Source organism: Lipophrys pholis (genome assembly GCF_963383615.2).
Source record: "Lipophrys pholis genome assembly, chromosome: 1".
NCBI classification, from domain to species: Eukaryota; Metazoa; Chordata; class Actinopteri; order Blenniiformes; family Blenniidae; genus Lipophrys; species Lipophrys pholis.
Window position 1 is genome coordinate 45,893,750 of NC_137635.1, and position 15,761 is coordinate 45,909,510.

At 40.8% G+C, this 15,761-nt stretch overlaps 1 protein-coding gene across 1 annotated transcript; it reads left to right on the forward strand.

Annotated features, from left to right (window-relative positions):
- The first annotated feature begins 3,134 nt into the window (after positions 1 to 3,134).
- Positions 3,135 to 12,024, forward strand: penka (proenkephalin a). Its single transcript, XM_080476716.1, has 3 exons — positions 3,135 to 3,421; positions 4,784 to 4,930; positions 11,159 to 12,024. Exons 2-3 carry the CDS (start codon positions 4,787 to 4,789, stop codon positions 11,738 to 11,740), a joined length of 726 nt encoding a protein of 241 aa, XP_080332842.1. The 5' UTR covers positions 3,135 to 3,421; positions 4,784 to 4,786; the 3' UTR covers positions 11,741 to 12,024.
- Positions 12,025 to 15,761: the final 3,737 nt, after the last annotated feature.

Sequence of the window (15,761 nt, forward strand, 5' to 3'; positions counted from 1 at the left end):
TCTCTGTGGAAACAGGAAAATGCAACTTTTTGAAAATGCTCCGTCTCCGCGGAAACAATGGAAAACGCTCCTACTGCGTATGCACACCGCGGCCGTAGTAAATAGTTTTTCTGCACATACTGTACGTGAGTAGATGGACAACAGTAAAAATGTTGTTGTGACGTCGTGACTCCCACTTCATGTTCTCCTGGGACTGTTATATCTCACTGTTATAACAACAGTCCAACTTGACCGTCTGTCCATGCGAATGTCCGTGTTCTCGCCTTTGTTCATGTTGAAAATGTTGTGTTCTCTGGGTGCATGTGTGCGTTGTTTCATTACAAAGAAAAAAAAAAAACAGCACCAACTAGTGGCCCTACATGAAAACTACATCATATTCCACGTTTCTGCTCTTTCCGTGAAAAAAACATCGTTTTCAAAACGTTGCAAAACTTATTGGAAATAAAAACTCAAAACATTGTGCAAACGGGGCCTTAAATCCTGCAGGATTCTCTATCAGAATTATTTTCAACAATATGTGGATTAGTGGATTTCCTTTGGACTTGGCGATTACAACCTTCTCTATCTGTCAGAGTCATTGAAGAACACTGGTCACCGGCTCAGGTCGCGTGTCACACAAAGTGCCAGGCTGCATTCGGAGCAACTTCACATCACCTTACGATATGAGGCAATCCAGCCGCCGTCCTTTTGGCAGCTTGTGATGACGGTGGGGAGTAAAATTGCCTCAGAAAGAAAAGGGGAAGCTGCCACCTGGCTGTCATCAGCCCTGAGATCTGACTGCTGTCCCATTTTGTGAAGCTCTTTGTGTAGTGGTAGATTGCTCGCTAAAAGACTTGATTGTGGCTCTGGTATCCTCCGCCAGGCAGGTCAGGCTTCTCTTCTATTAACAGCTGAGTAGTAATAGTTTCTACAGCATGCTAATCAGCTGCTATTCTGGGGTTGATAGGTACTGACTTACTTTCTTTTTTTTTTTGCCTTTTGAGATCGATCTTCAGTCAATCCCATTGTAAATTAATTTATTTGTCAAATTGAACACGTTAAAGGTGCCATCATCTTCTATTACCAACAATGATGGATTTGCACTCAGTATATCATCAAACTGTGAAAACCGTGACGAGCCAGACTGACGTCACACAACTAATAAATGTTGCATCGCATACATCGTACACACGTGTTTACTATGGCCGTGGTGCACATGTACGCATTTCAGGGAAGTTTCACTCTCCACGGAGACAAAGTCGGACGGTTTTCTAAAAGTTCTGCCTTGGGAGCTGTTTTCACAAAGTTGCATTTTCAATGGTTCGTGTAAACGGACGCAAACCGAGTAAAAAAACCAAAGCGCTTTTTCAGAGGGAAGCGAGGGTAACTGTCATGACGGTACAAACTGATCACACGCTTATGATGATTTGCACAAGAAGGAAACCTTCAGACCTACGCGCTCCAAAATCCGTCTTTCTGTTTCCTACGAACGGCGACGGGCACATTTCTTCTTGACACAATCGGGCCGCGGCCGTGTAAAAACCTCCACATGAGATTCACGTCAGCAGATTTCAACTGCAGGCTTTACAGACCGTGTGATGGAATTACATGTTATACGATGTATGATTTCCTCCGTCCCTGAACAGCCATCACACGAAATTCACAACAATAAAAGCCATAAGGACGGGCTTGGGTGGGAGACGACTGGAGCGGATCAGATTCCTGAATGAACAAGGACACACTTGCCTGTATTTGGAAGGTTTAAACCATCGATTGGTTTCGCCCATTACCCTGAGCGAACAATCTGCATGTAATTCAGTGGAGGCAGAGAGCGATCCATGATAACACCGCTATAGGTTCTGCCCTTTTTAATAACTTAAGCTGGTATGAGTCGGGATTTCGATTCATTTCTCACTCAGGCTTCACCAGAGTGACGTTACAGTCGCTGATTAGTCGTGTTGTTACTCATCGTGAAGGTTTCTTCATATTAATCTGGAAAATCCGGTATCTTGCGTGTGTCGAACCATGCATGTCTCTCCGCCGTCATTCACGAGGTAATCAGCCTCTCTTGTTAATTCAGAAGCAGAACAAAACACAAGGACACCCCAAAGTGTTAGCTGCAAATGGAGGCCGTTGTAAGTGTGATTTCCTCTGGCTTAGTGAAGAAATGGGAAAAATGGGGAACTCCTGCTGTGTGTTGATTGTCTGTTTACACAACAACATGAGCCACTGAACTTTTGGAAATCTCCCTGACTTTGTTTCTGTGGAAACGGGGGGAAACCTTTCGGTAACGCTGCTATTGCACATGTGCACATGCTCGTGTAGATGGACAACAACAACGACGGTGGCCTCCAGAGTGTCATGACTCCCAGTCCATATGCTCCTGGGACTTGGTAGTTTTATAGTTGAGTCATTGTATTAATAGCATTCCCACTTCCATATTGGAGGTGCCTTAGAAAATCAACCACGAGTAATGCAACGTTGACGGAAATAAAAAAAAAACGGCGGAATTAATTTGTTTAGGGTTCGGGTTTTTCTTTGCTTCTGACATTGTTGAAAGAATATATCCACTCACAGCTTTAACCAGACACCTTTTCTATCTTTTACATTTGCCTATGATGCAATATGGACCATACAAATACTGTGGTCGTGTATTGAAACATCATGGTAGCATCCTAACTACCGTACAAAACACTTCATGTAATTGGATGGATGGAAGGATGGATGGATGGATGGATGGATGGATGGATACTCCCAACTTAAACAAACTGGCAGATATCATCCGTACCCTCCCTACATATAGCGGCTGGTCTCTCCATTGTGCCGCCCTTCATAACTTGCTCATGTAATTTCCCTGATTATGAAATGAGAAGCGGTGGCCCTTGACCAGCAAGCGGCTGGCGGGGGCGCCGAGGAGCTGTTCCTGCAGGCCCGTTGATATGTGCTAATGAATGTGATTACCATGACACTGGCCTGCCCGGGCTGGTCTGCAGAGGAGCCATCAAACACATGGCTGCACGAGGGCAGGGTCAGTGCGTGACAGGGGTGTGCGGGGAGGGAGGAGGGGGGGTCGAGGGTGGGTGTCGCAACGTCACTTTCTGCCAGTGACGTAAGCCGCACAAATTTCTTATAAACCAACGGAGCGCCCGTCCGCCGCACTTCTTCCAGCTGCGCTCTCCGAGTTGACGTGTGCGCGCCTGAAAACACCGCGTGGGCGCTCACAGACCCGGGGATTGACTGACTGACTGACTGCGCGCGCTTCTCGTGTGGGGGTTTTACCTGATAGGCTGCAGCGTCACCGCGTGCACGCGAGGGAAGCCGCTTATATTGGCCGCGCAGGCTCGCGCTCAGCAACAGTTTCCCACTCCGCCGGACCCCTGAGGGCACGCGCGGACGAGGAGCGCACCAAGAGGCGAAAAGTAACGGTTAGAACAAAGCAGAGGTAAGAAAAACATACTTTTCCAATGAAAATAGACTACTACTACTATTACTACTATTACTACTACTACTACTACTACTACTACTACTACTACTACTACTACTACTACTTTTTACTCCTGATTTCAACGAGGTCTATCTATTATTATTTCTTTATTTTATGAGTATTGTAAGTGTATAATAGAAGATATAAGTACTATATAATTATCAGTAAATATGTCATTGTATATGTTGTGCGTGCAAATAATGTATTTTTTTTAAATAATTGTTGTACTATTAGGAGTGCGATAATGACTGATTTATAATAGTAATTTAAAACTTATTTGATCGCATTTGAAAGATTAAAGGGGATTTATATTTTTCTTTTGAATAGAACAGAATAGAAATACTTTATTAATCCCAGAGAAAAATTCTTTAACATTCTTCTTTAACATTCTTGAACAGACTATTAAATACTAGTAAAACCTGAATTCTTAATAATAATAACATTAATAATAGTAATAAAAATACACGATTTTAGCAAAACTCTTTTTTTTTTTTTTTTTTTTGAGGAATGAGCTGTACTGTGTATAAATAATATATATCAAAATCCATTATACTAGCACCATAATTAACTCGTATTCTTAAAAGCTCCCTCAATACTCATAATCATAATGAAATGAAATGACATGAACTCCAAATTATACCTAAACTGTGACTTAATGTGTAATTTTATTGTTTGTAGAGGGGGGAATTGTGTTAGTGTTGAAAAGACTGATTTATTGATTAAAAAACATCAGTGTTAATCTCTAATTTAAGAGATGCGCTATCTATCTCTAAATAGTGTCTCTTTATTGGTCATTCTTTAACATAAAATTAGGGATTAACACAGGTTTTGATTCCCATTAGTGTTGGAAAAGATGATTTAGTGATCAAAATCAGTGTTGATCCACAATTTTATCATTTTAACAAAGCTCATTGAAGAGATGCACTGTCCAGACATTAGATTTAAATCGTCTATTTTAACTTCAGTCATAAGAACATTTATGTAAAAAAACTGGGGGGAAAAGTGTCAATCTTATATAACAGACATACAGAAAATATACTAAACAGCCTGTTGATGTAAAGGGAAACCAAAACGAGTGAAAATACAATAAAAATTGGGTAATTAAACATATATTTGTATGATACATTAGGAGAGATGAGAAATCCAGATCTATAGACACATAATTCAAGATTAAAGTAGATTAGGTAATTAAAACTGGAAAGGAGTTGACGGATTTATTAATAATTTAGTGATAAAAGTAATAGAAATAGCTATCCTGGTAAACTGTCTTTGAGTTTTCTGATTTTGAAATTGTGTGTGTGCGTGCGCGTGTGTCCTCAGTCCATGGCTGCCTCCGCACTCAGCAGCTGCTTATGGATGTTGGTCCTGGGAACGTGTGTGTCGCTGGTGGTGGGAACAGACTGCGGGAAGGAGTGTGCACTCTGTGTGTACCGTCTGCTGGAGCAACAGTCCGCCTTGTCGCCCCTGGTAATGCCAACAAACACACACAGCTGCTTTCATCTGTGTTAACGTCATTTCCACTTCTTACATTCTGAGAGATGTAATTCTCCACATTTCACTGTCGACATTGGCTTTGGTCTTGAATCAAGCCCACCGTGGAGACTATTCCCAGCAGTTGTCGGGGTTCTCCTCGTCCCCATTGTGGGCTCTGTATATCACTGATCAGCCAAAACATTATGACCGCTGACAGGTAAAGAAAATGACACAATGCTGATTAATATTAATCTGATGAGGGCAGCGCTACCGTTCCTCCTGTAATCTGATTGGCCACACCTCAAACCATCCAGTTCTCAAAGATGGCGACGAGGGCGTGAAGCATATGCACCCTCTTCAAGGACAAAAAGAGGAAAAACAAGCAAAACAAAGATATAAATGCACTAATTGTACAATTTCAAGAGTTTATTTCCATTCAGTATTCCAGCGAGGTCCATGCATTAATCGAGCAGGACTTGTTTTAGCAGTAAAAACACAAGGATGGTGATCATAATGCTATGGCTGATTGTTATTGAGAAGAATTAACAGCACCTTTATTTTCTCATATTTGTCTTCTCTGATGTCCTTTCTCCCTTGTGGATGTATCGCACCCCGCTGTGCTTTCTACACCCTCCTTATCATTCATTCATTCTTTTTAATGATCAGTTTTTGTCTAAAGGGTAAAGGGGGGTAAAGGGGAGGAAAACGTATTTTCAAAAAACTTGTTAAACTTGAAGTTGTATTTGTGAAATAATGCAGACAATTTAAAAAATTGCATATTATTGGTGCATAAGGGTGAATGAGAGCTTGGAGTTACAGGTGACTGGCAGGCTTTACTCAGATTTTAATATACGTTTATGGATGTCCTCAGTCTGATCTGCCTGTGAAGTAGCTTTAATCACTATGTAGGTGAAATAAACTTGATCCACTCTTTTCAAACCCCCCAAAAAATCACTCACATTGATTTTTAAGCACTTTACCTTCCGTTTTCTATCTTCTATTGTCTTTTTCCTCTCTTAATATCCATCATTTTCACCAATTTTCATCCGTTTTATCTAATTTTCTACTCCTTAATGACAGTAATTATAATAATCTTGCGCTGCAGCCTTTCAATACAAGATGAACCTTTTACCATTTAATTAATTGATTAAAAAAGACAAAATAACTAACAATTAACTGTTTGAGTGAAGCTTAAATAATTCAGTTGTTGATGTGTGTTATATGTTTTCAGGAATTTTACACAAAGGTTTTCTCTTGCCTGTATCTTGTGTCTATATAATCTTATGTAAACTATTCAAATACAAGTACTTTAAGTTTTAATCGAAAAGCACATCCTTTTTTAAGGTTTTTTTTCAGTTGTCGTAGGGCTGAAAGTGGATCCACGGAGGTGAAATATTGCAGTGCAGGGTGTTAATAAGTGTGTGACTGAGGTTCCATTTTTATTGCGGGTAATCTTCCATTTCGAGGGTTAGTAGTTTGATCCCTCCTGGACAAGATGCTGAACTCAGAATCACTCCCAATGGAAGCCAAATGACCATTTATTTCAACTGAGTATATAATAACTGCTGTAAAAAGGACAGTCACGACAATTCAGTCCAATTTGGCCACTAGAGGGTGCCGTCTATCACCTACTCCCCCCTGCGCAGCCCTCCCTCCCTCCTACGCCCCCTCCCCCCAGGTGACAATACATCCCCAATTCAATTTTCCTCTTCATTAATTCCGTCTTTGAAAGCTCAGCAAGAATCCCCACCCCCACCCCCGCCATGAGACGGGGGTCTTCTGATGGCTCTAATAAGTGAAATCCAATGACACACATAGCAGGTTATCCTGACAGCGTGCAAACCCACCCCGAGGGCCCCCAGCGGAGACCTTTGTCCTGATTACTATCCTGCTGCCACAGAGAGAACAGATGATTGAGATGATTGCGTGGGAGGGCAGGCGGATGGAGGGGTGCGTGGGGGTGCATCTTTGTTTTATGGGGGCAGCCTTCAGCTGCAACTGTTTATCAGGTTATGCACCAATAGCACTTTTATAACGGACGAGAACTGGTACTAACCTTTAAGCCCTCCCGAAACCGAGTACCGATATGAGTACTTATTAAATGCCATGAAGTTCAATATATGCTCCTTAAGCAAATGATATGCAAAGGCCATATCAGTATCAGTCATACTTTAATCATGTGTGGCATCATTGGTGTGTGAGCCCCGAAACTATTTAGCATGTAGCATGGCTATGTGCTGATTAGTTGAACTAATGAATGACGTTGGGCTAATTCTGCTCCTGCAAATGTCTCTGGTGATTAAGTTGCCGGTGTTGTACAAACTATCTTTCTCCTTCTCTTGATATTTTGACAGAACATAATTCACTTTCTGTCTTATTTCCCCTAATCCCCGGATATCGCTCATGCTCTCTTGCCGGCAACGTTGCTCACACGTGACGTCACATAATACTCGCCAAGTTGTACCGGGGAGCTTGTTTCAAATACTAGTAGTCAGTGCAGTATCGGACCCCATGCCCAATACTGTAGTATCGGTGCATCCCTGCTATTTATCTATCGACACATGTTCAAGATCAGCCAACTTAACTAAAATTACCATTGTCTGGTTAAGTAGCAACAATTTTAGAATGTTGTGGATCAGATCAGTAGGAATGACCTAATTTTTGGTTTAAGCTCCAGATCACAAAGAGGAAATCATTATCTGACTTTATTCCCAACCTGCAACGAATTAAAATTACAAATACATTCATTTTTCTTTCTGTTGGAAAAGTTGCATTTACGGCTACAGGATTTTAAATTTATTTTATTTTGGGGTTTTTTTTATGAATCACCTAACTGAAGGAGGGATAGATAAACCAGAGATCAATTATCCTTGGTAATTCATAAATTGATTATATTTTGACATTTTTGGGTTCTTTCAATCTTTTCTTTGGCATACATTTGTCAAATCATGTACAGTATTACTCCAAATGACATTAAAGTTAGCCATGAATATTTTCTTCAAATTGCTCTTATTTTTGATCCTTATTTGTCACTTATCTATCCATTAAAGACAGCTAACTAACTAGCCACAGCCTGCCCACTCTTGTAATACCGCTATGTGCCACTAAGTGGTGTTATGAGTCCACAGTGCGAAACTAAAAGTGGGGAGGGGCAAAAACTGTTTTAATAAGTTTTTCATAATCCATTGAAATAAAAACAAACAGAGCTTAAAAAACAATTGAAACAGAACATACTTTGTATATCAAAGAGAAATTATAATAATAGATTAAGACAGGTCCTTGTTATAACACTCGTATTTTCTCCCAAGCCTCTTAACAATAGTAAATAAATAATGTCATTTATTGAATGAGTCAAACTGCTGTTCAGTTTGTTTACTTCCAGGTTACTTTTTGCCATGAGGCAGAATAGAAAATAGAAAATGCTTTAATTAAATTATTTATGTCCAATATATTGGTTTATGAAGCATCCGAGTCAAATGTTTTACTTATGTTGGTTAATATTTTTTCTGTACTGCATCCAAAGCAGCATTCATCACTATAGCGATTTGAATCCGTCTGTATTAAGATCATTCAGAAAAATGGGAATATGATGAGCACTGTGCAGATATATTTACTCCCATTCCCCAACCGTCTTTTCATCCTCAGTCCAACAAGAGACAATAGAAGGAGTTAAATTAGATAGGAGACACAATCTACAGCTCAAAACAAGTATTACTTCAATTTTCCATGTTCTCTTCATGTGGGAAATTACATTTTGAAAAGCTGTTAGGACAATTTCTTCCCTTTAATATCCTGGTTTAATGAAAGTTAAAAGAGAAGCACAAGTGATGGAATGAGACCGGATGATTGGGATGAAAAAAAAACTTTTGTGGTGTCCACTTACGAACCGATTAGAAATTGTATTTCTTTTACTTTGGAATTCTGTTGGCTGGAGAAACCACAGCTCAAAGCTTTCACACTGTTGTCGCAGCACAAATTAAGAAAAAGTTCCTTTTTATCCATTTAAAAAGTGTCTGGTTCTCATATTCAGTCATTTTCCGATCTGAATGAACACATTCAGTGAGCTGTGGTCAGCGAAATGTGATGGTTTCTTTCAAGTTTAGAATTAGATTTGGGGAAAGGGTACTTGAAAAAAAAAGTCACTTTTCATACATTGTCATTGTCCTCATGGGTTTCACCAGCCTTTTGTTACAGATCCATCTGAAAATATCTGAAATCCAAGCTCTAACTTAAAATTCAACAGTATGTCGATGATATACTGTTATGATTTGCCAAAGTATACAATGTAAAATGCGCACAAATCTTTCCACAGTTCAGATTTTTCATTCCTCCATTTTCTCTATACTGATTGGATGAAGGCAGGATCCACCCAGATGGGTCGGAATTAGATTTAATAAAAAAAAGTAAGTTCACACACCTCTAAAAATGTTAACAAACCTTAAATTTCGTCGAGCATATGCAATAGTTCAATGAAAAAAAAATTAATTGTTTGATTAAAACACATTTTCAGAACTGACTTTTATTGTTAGCGTGTGTAAAATGTAAATAGGTGTAACAGTTGCAGAATAAATATAAAGACTAACAGGATATTTTAAAGCCCCCCCCCATTTCCACAAACAGAGTCAAAGTGCTTTCAAAAAGATCCACCTTGGGAGCAGTTTTCAAAAAACTTTCAGCACCTCTGAGCACCGTTGTCGTGTGAATTGACACCCAAAACTCTACGGAGGTTTTTTTGGTTTTCACTTGAAAACACTGTTGGGTAAACAAAGACAAATAAACCCTGATTGAATTGAAGCCAACTGCACCCACGCCTGGGGGTGACCTCACGACACGAGCACCTGCTGCTACTACACTGTTTACACTCAGTTTGTGTTTGACAGTGGGAAGCAATATGAGCGTGTTAGATATCATTTCATTTCAAAGAGACAAAGCAAATAAACCCCTGGATTATTAAAATATACCACCTTGGCGTATATATGGCTTACATATGAATACAGAATAGAATCGAAGAAGATCCTGATCTTCTTATAATATTTGTGCTGACACATGGTCTTTCCTGATCAGACTCCATGAGTATCTTTCGCCCACATAAGCTAAATTAAATACTTCCTCATCATCCCCAATGTTGCTACTGACATGTATGCAATTGTAGAAACAAAAGAAGTCTATAAAAATAGCAGTTTTAGATGGTGCTGACCTAATGTGCCAGATTGATTAAAATAGTTCAAGAAAAATTAAGAGTTAAGACCATTTAAAGGTAATATTTCCTCATGTAGTTTTACTTTTATTGTAGTTGTATACCAGACTGGCCGTAAGTGCTATTTTAATCCAAATGTAACATTTATTATGAGTGTGAACAAAAGCCAAAAAGTACTTGGTTGCTTTTTTTTCTCATTGTCACCCGTTCAGAAACCTGCTTCGTCCAGATCGTAGAGCATCTTCCAACTAACTGGTGTAAGTTCAGCTCAGCCTCTTGAGTAAATCAATCAAGAGACCACAGCTTGGCTGCTAAAGCAACAATAATACAAGTATGAGAACAATATGAAGGCCCCTTTAACGCGACAGCATTTCAAGTGAAAGTCCCAGGAATATATGGACTCGGAGTCACGACACCCTGGAGGCAAATATCCACTCTTGCAGGTGCAGAAGAAGTATTTATTACGGCCTCAATGCGCATGTGCAGTAGCAGTATTTCATCATCGTTCATGAAATATGTTTCACATACGGTGTACTCACGAGCTGCACATTGCCCAATAGGGCGAACGGATTGTGGGATACAGAAACAGTATGGGACATTATCAGACTGACAGTATGTATAGGAAAAAAGCCTTGCATGGATTTGCACTCCTATGTCAAGACAATACAAATTATAGCAACAAACACGTCACCACTAAATTACACAGTTAATACACCATCATCTGGATAACATGTGGAGTTTCTTCACATGACTAATGACGTAGGAGAGCGGACCAATTCCAGCCCTCGTAGTAGTTTCCCCTAGCGAAGGCTCTTCAGAGGTGATTCACGGTAACACGATCTGAACAGCTTTTAAGTGCTTTAAAACCAACAACTTGAGTTCAAACTGTGACCAGGAGGAGGCAGTCTTCAGTCTTTTACAACTTCCTTCCCTCAGCCCAGAAAACGACTCCGATTCTGAGGTAGGAGGGCAGTTTGAGCGCGTCATGATTACAGACGTCCTAATAGCAGCGTTGTTTCTTCCAGACATGCTCTCTTGAGTGCGATGGCGGGTTGGACAGCCAGAAGCTTCGTCTGTGCCAGGACTTCCTGCTGGAGGAGGAAAACCAGAACCCACTGGCCCCACAGCAAGACCAGGAGACGGTGGACGCCGCCGCGGCCGACGAGGAAGACGCGACCTCACCGGAGCACCAGATGGCCAAGAAGTACGGCGGCTTCATGAAACGCTACGGCGGCTTCATGTCACGCCGCTCTTCCCCCTCGTCTCTGGAGGAGGCCGTAAACCAGGACGAGGAGCAAAACATTCGCATGGAGATCCTGAAGTTCCTCAACGCGGCAACCGAGCACGGCGGCGAGGGCGACGGGCAGGGTGCCGAGGCGGTGAAGAGGTACGGGGGCTTTATGCGACGGGCCGACGGCGGGGCGGCGCAGGGCAACCTGCTGGAGGCGGTGCTCGGCCGGGGGCTCAAGAAGCGCTACGGGGGATTCATGAGGCGGGTGGGGAGGCCCGAGTGGCTGGTGGACAGCAGCAAGAGCGGAGGGGTGTTGAAACGAGCTTGGGAGAATGGCAGTGAGCTACAGAAGAGGTACGGGGGCTTCATGGACTAGGACGCCACCGTTAATGTCCCTTCAGTTTCATCTCTCCAGCCTTTTCGTGTCCGCCAATCACCCTGTAGTCCGGACTTGTTGGTGTTTCAACTGCCCCCACCCACCCACCCTAATGCTAACTGCTTCATCTGCCTTTGTATAACGTGCTGCAGCCTACGTCATTGGTTCAATTGGTCCTGTAATGATAAAAGAAAAAAAAGAAACATTCAAATGTACACAAATCATTTTGGGTCTTTTTGGTTTTCATGATGATATTATTTATTAAAAGAATTTGTTGATCAAGGCGTGTTGGTCGAGTGTATGATTTCCCACCTTATGTGTAAGCACAAGAGTTTAGGTTCAGCAGAAAAAAAATGACACCTCTTGAGGTTTTAAAAGATGCAAATATGGTTCATTTTTGTGTCGGCACAGCTTACGACAAACCAGTCTCCTATTACGCTTCCCAGGAAACTAATCCTCAAGCCAAAGCTCCATGTGAATGTATAAATACAACAGTATCATTTACACAGTCACTGGAATTAATTGAATATTTTGAGTTTTAGAGAAAACTGTGATCACATTTTATAATCGCTGTAAAAGTCAATACGTTCTACCAGACAAAGGTAAAAAGAAAAGCTTTTGCACGAGTCATCCTCTCACATTAGAATAGTCTTAGTTACTGAGATCCTTTTCTGCGTGCTAATTTGCATGCTTAAGCAAATAGACCCGGCGTTCAGTGTGTGTGTGTGTTCAGCAGGTGAAACTCATGATATTACAATGAGCAAACAGGAGTTTTGAAATAAATGTTTTGTGTGCATTAGGACCAGTTTGCACGATCACATATAAGAGCTCTTCAGGCTTTGTAACTCACTTTTAAATCCATTAAAAGCAGATGCATTCATAAACAATGCAAGATATAAAGGCACAAATCACATATACATCATATTTAAATGCATCTATTTACATATACCCCCCCACCATTATTTTGTATAATCTAGTAGAACTGCTCGACATTCCATAATAAATAATGGATTCATAAATGATGTGCATCTCTTTAATACAATCCACAGTGTGTCTTGTTAGTAGATCAGCTTACACAAACTGCCCACAATATTAAATATATTATTAAATATGTTATTCAATATTTAATATTGTGTTTGCCCACAATATTAAAGCAGCAGAGTACGTGCCCGGGGCGGGGCGGGAGGCTACGGTAGGGCAACGCGCACTCAGGCCCAACTCAGTACTCAGTACAGTAAATGTAGGCGGGGTTGTGAACGACGTGGGTATGTGTCGGGCAAAGAACGCGGAAGGTCCACGGCCGTCAAAGTAAAAGCCTCGATGCCTCATTTCTCCGTGACACAGCTTAAACTTTGTCACTCTGAGCACCGGCGTCCATCTCCCGCTGAATCCCCTCCTCTCCTGTCACTGAGAGGAGCTTCAGCACCTCGTTGGACGACCACGGTGCTGTGTCGCGCGCCGACGTCTCAATAAACCAAGTTAACAAAACAACCAATGACCACAAAGTGTCTTATGCCAACAACAACGGGAGGGTTTACGGCCGATGAAATATTAGAATATTGCGGGCAAGTGGAGAATGACGATGGTCACTGACCAATCAGCAGACGGCTGCATTGTCGGTCCTCCTGAGGAGATCCCTTCCTCGGTGCTCGATACCTCAACGGCGGGGTGACGACAAATGTAACCGGTAATTAAGGTTTTTTTTTTGTACAGTCCACAACTTTTCTCAGTGGGGCCGCATGAAAACCCGTCCCACCGCGTTCCATCCCTGCACAAACAGCGCGGTGGAACCGCAGCTTCTGTTTGCATTTCTTTTTTACAAGGAACGCACAGATACCAACACCAGTATCAGGTACCTGTCCGATACTTTATTAGTATCGGTGCATCCCTCATACTCATTAAAGTTTCCTGATACTCTGTATCAGGAAGTCGCCAAAAGTTAGTCTTCGTACTTATACTTTCAAAAACCTTTAAAACAGTGGTATTGGTGCATCCCTAGCTTTTACACGAGGCCTAAAGTTCAATAATCTTAACATTCAGTTTTGCTTGCTAAGCTAAAGTACGCTACTGTGAGCTATGATATGCTACCCGCACAATACAACACAATGCAATTATTTTTACCTCTGACGGATCCTTTTTATTGTTTTTTGCAATGATACAAGATGCTAATCCTCTAAATGGATCTCATACCATTAACTATCTCCATGCTTATTTAGATCAAATATTAGCCTTTAATTAAATGATATGCTGAACCTTGGTGTATGACGTACATGTATAAAAGATTTATGGATTTGAACAGGTATAGGGCACTTTATAATAATTTAAATTAAAAGTTAACTAAATGAAAGTTGGAAAGGTGCTGCGCCTTTTACAGTAAGATAGTGTTAGACAGTATATGGAAAATACTGCAGTCACCCTCGGTTAATGAACCGTATGGCATTCCCATTTCACAATATTCAAACATACACAACTACAATTCTAATTAAAATTCTAATAAGGTCCTGTAGTTCATGATAAGTTGCTTTTGAAAGGGAGAGAGAGGGAGTGAAGGATGTTTGATACACAAACTCAGAGCCGGGCTATTTGTCATGTACACAAAGTAAACCAACTTAATTTTCTAACTGCACAGCAAAAGTAATCTCCTTTCAACCCTCGAAAATATGTGCAGTGTTGTGGAGCAGGGCACGACTAAACTAATGGATTAGGTTTGACTGACCTCTAATTGTTTAAAAGAAGTGAACATTGAAGTGAATTGGGGGCTGCTGCAGAGATAATGGGTCCTGTTCAAACAACTAACTAGTACACTTTGTTTTGAATCCATTCTGTGGGTCCACGTGTTGAATTATTTAAAACATTACATGACCATTTTCTGCAGCGCCGACCTTTTAGTGAGTGCAGCTGTTCCACTTTAAGGATGCAAACATGAATTTTGGTGGTTCAGTGGAACAGTCTTGTAGTAAATGGTGACCAAAAGCCAAACAACAAAAATGTCATTTCAGAGTTGTCATTCATAAGACCCGTGGGTCAAAACTGGGCCACAAGAGGCTCCAATCCAGCCTGACAAACCACCAAGCAAATTGTAAAAATCTGAAAGAGTATATAGATTTTTATTTTAACAGGTTTCTCAAGAGTAGGAGACAAACGACAACACTGAGGCCTGTATGAAAGCTTGTAAACTAGCAGTAGCCTCAAAGCCATGCTTTCAGGGTTTGATTTGTCAGAGTTTGTAAAAACATGTATAATGCAACAGCTATAGGAGAAGACTTGAACATTTCACCTTATCTTGCACCCGAAGTTCATTAAAATGGTCTTTATGTTGAGATTTTAGTCATTTGTCGTTGTAATTCTTTGGTTTTTCAGAAAATACAGAAATCTTCCTCACGTATACTCTGCATCACAACAAAGAAAAAGATTAAAGTTTAAATTTAAAAGTTATTATGGCATCATGTGACCAGTCTGGCCAACTGTAGATGAAATTGAACTGGTTCACAGGCCACATGCAGCCAAATTGCATTTTGAACGGATTGAACTGGTAAAATAGTGCAAGAATAACCTTCAAATTTCAACTTTAGTTTTTCTTTATTGTGACGTAGAGTACACATATTAAGAATGTCTTTATTTTCAAAAAACCAACGATTACTACCAAAAATGAATGACGTGTCGAGGCTTCGAAGTGTGCGTTAAACGACTTCGGAGGATTTTTGTGAAGCGCTTGTAGAGTCGCGTGTTGGCGACAGACTTCTATCTGTTCTAAAGCTGTTGCATTACACATGTTTTTAAAACTCACCCGGACAGCAAAGCTATGAGGCTATCAATGATTAGCAAGAATTATTAATATCTCAGCTATGGACTCAGTGTTCTGTTGTGTTGCTACTCTTAAGAAATCCGTTTAAAAAAAATCTATGTTTTCCTTGCAATTGCCACGATTTGTTTGGTGGTTCGGCCGGATTGGAGCCTCTTGTGGGCTGGTTTTGACCCAGGGGCCTTATGTTTGACACACCTGGTCTATTATTTTACGTAT

What these genes read in the sequence shown, in the direction of transcription:
- penka (XM_080476716.1), top strand. Translation starts at nt 4,787, where the DNA reads ATGGCTGCCTCCGCACTCAGCAGCTGCTTATGGATGTTGGTCCTGGGA. An exon ending in AGTCCGCCTTGTCGCCCCTG is followed by an intron (nt 4,931 to 11,158) that starts GTAATGCCAACA and finishes TGTTTCTTCCAG; the next exon opens with ACATGCTCTCTTGAGTGCGA.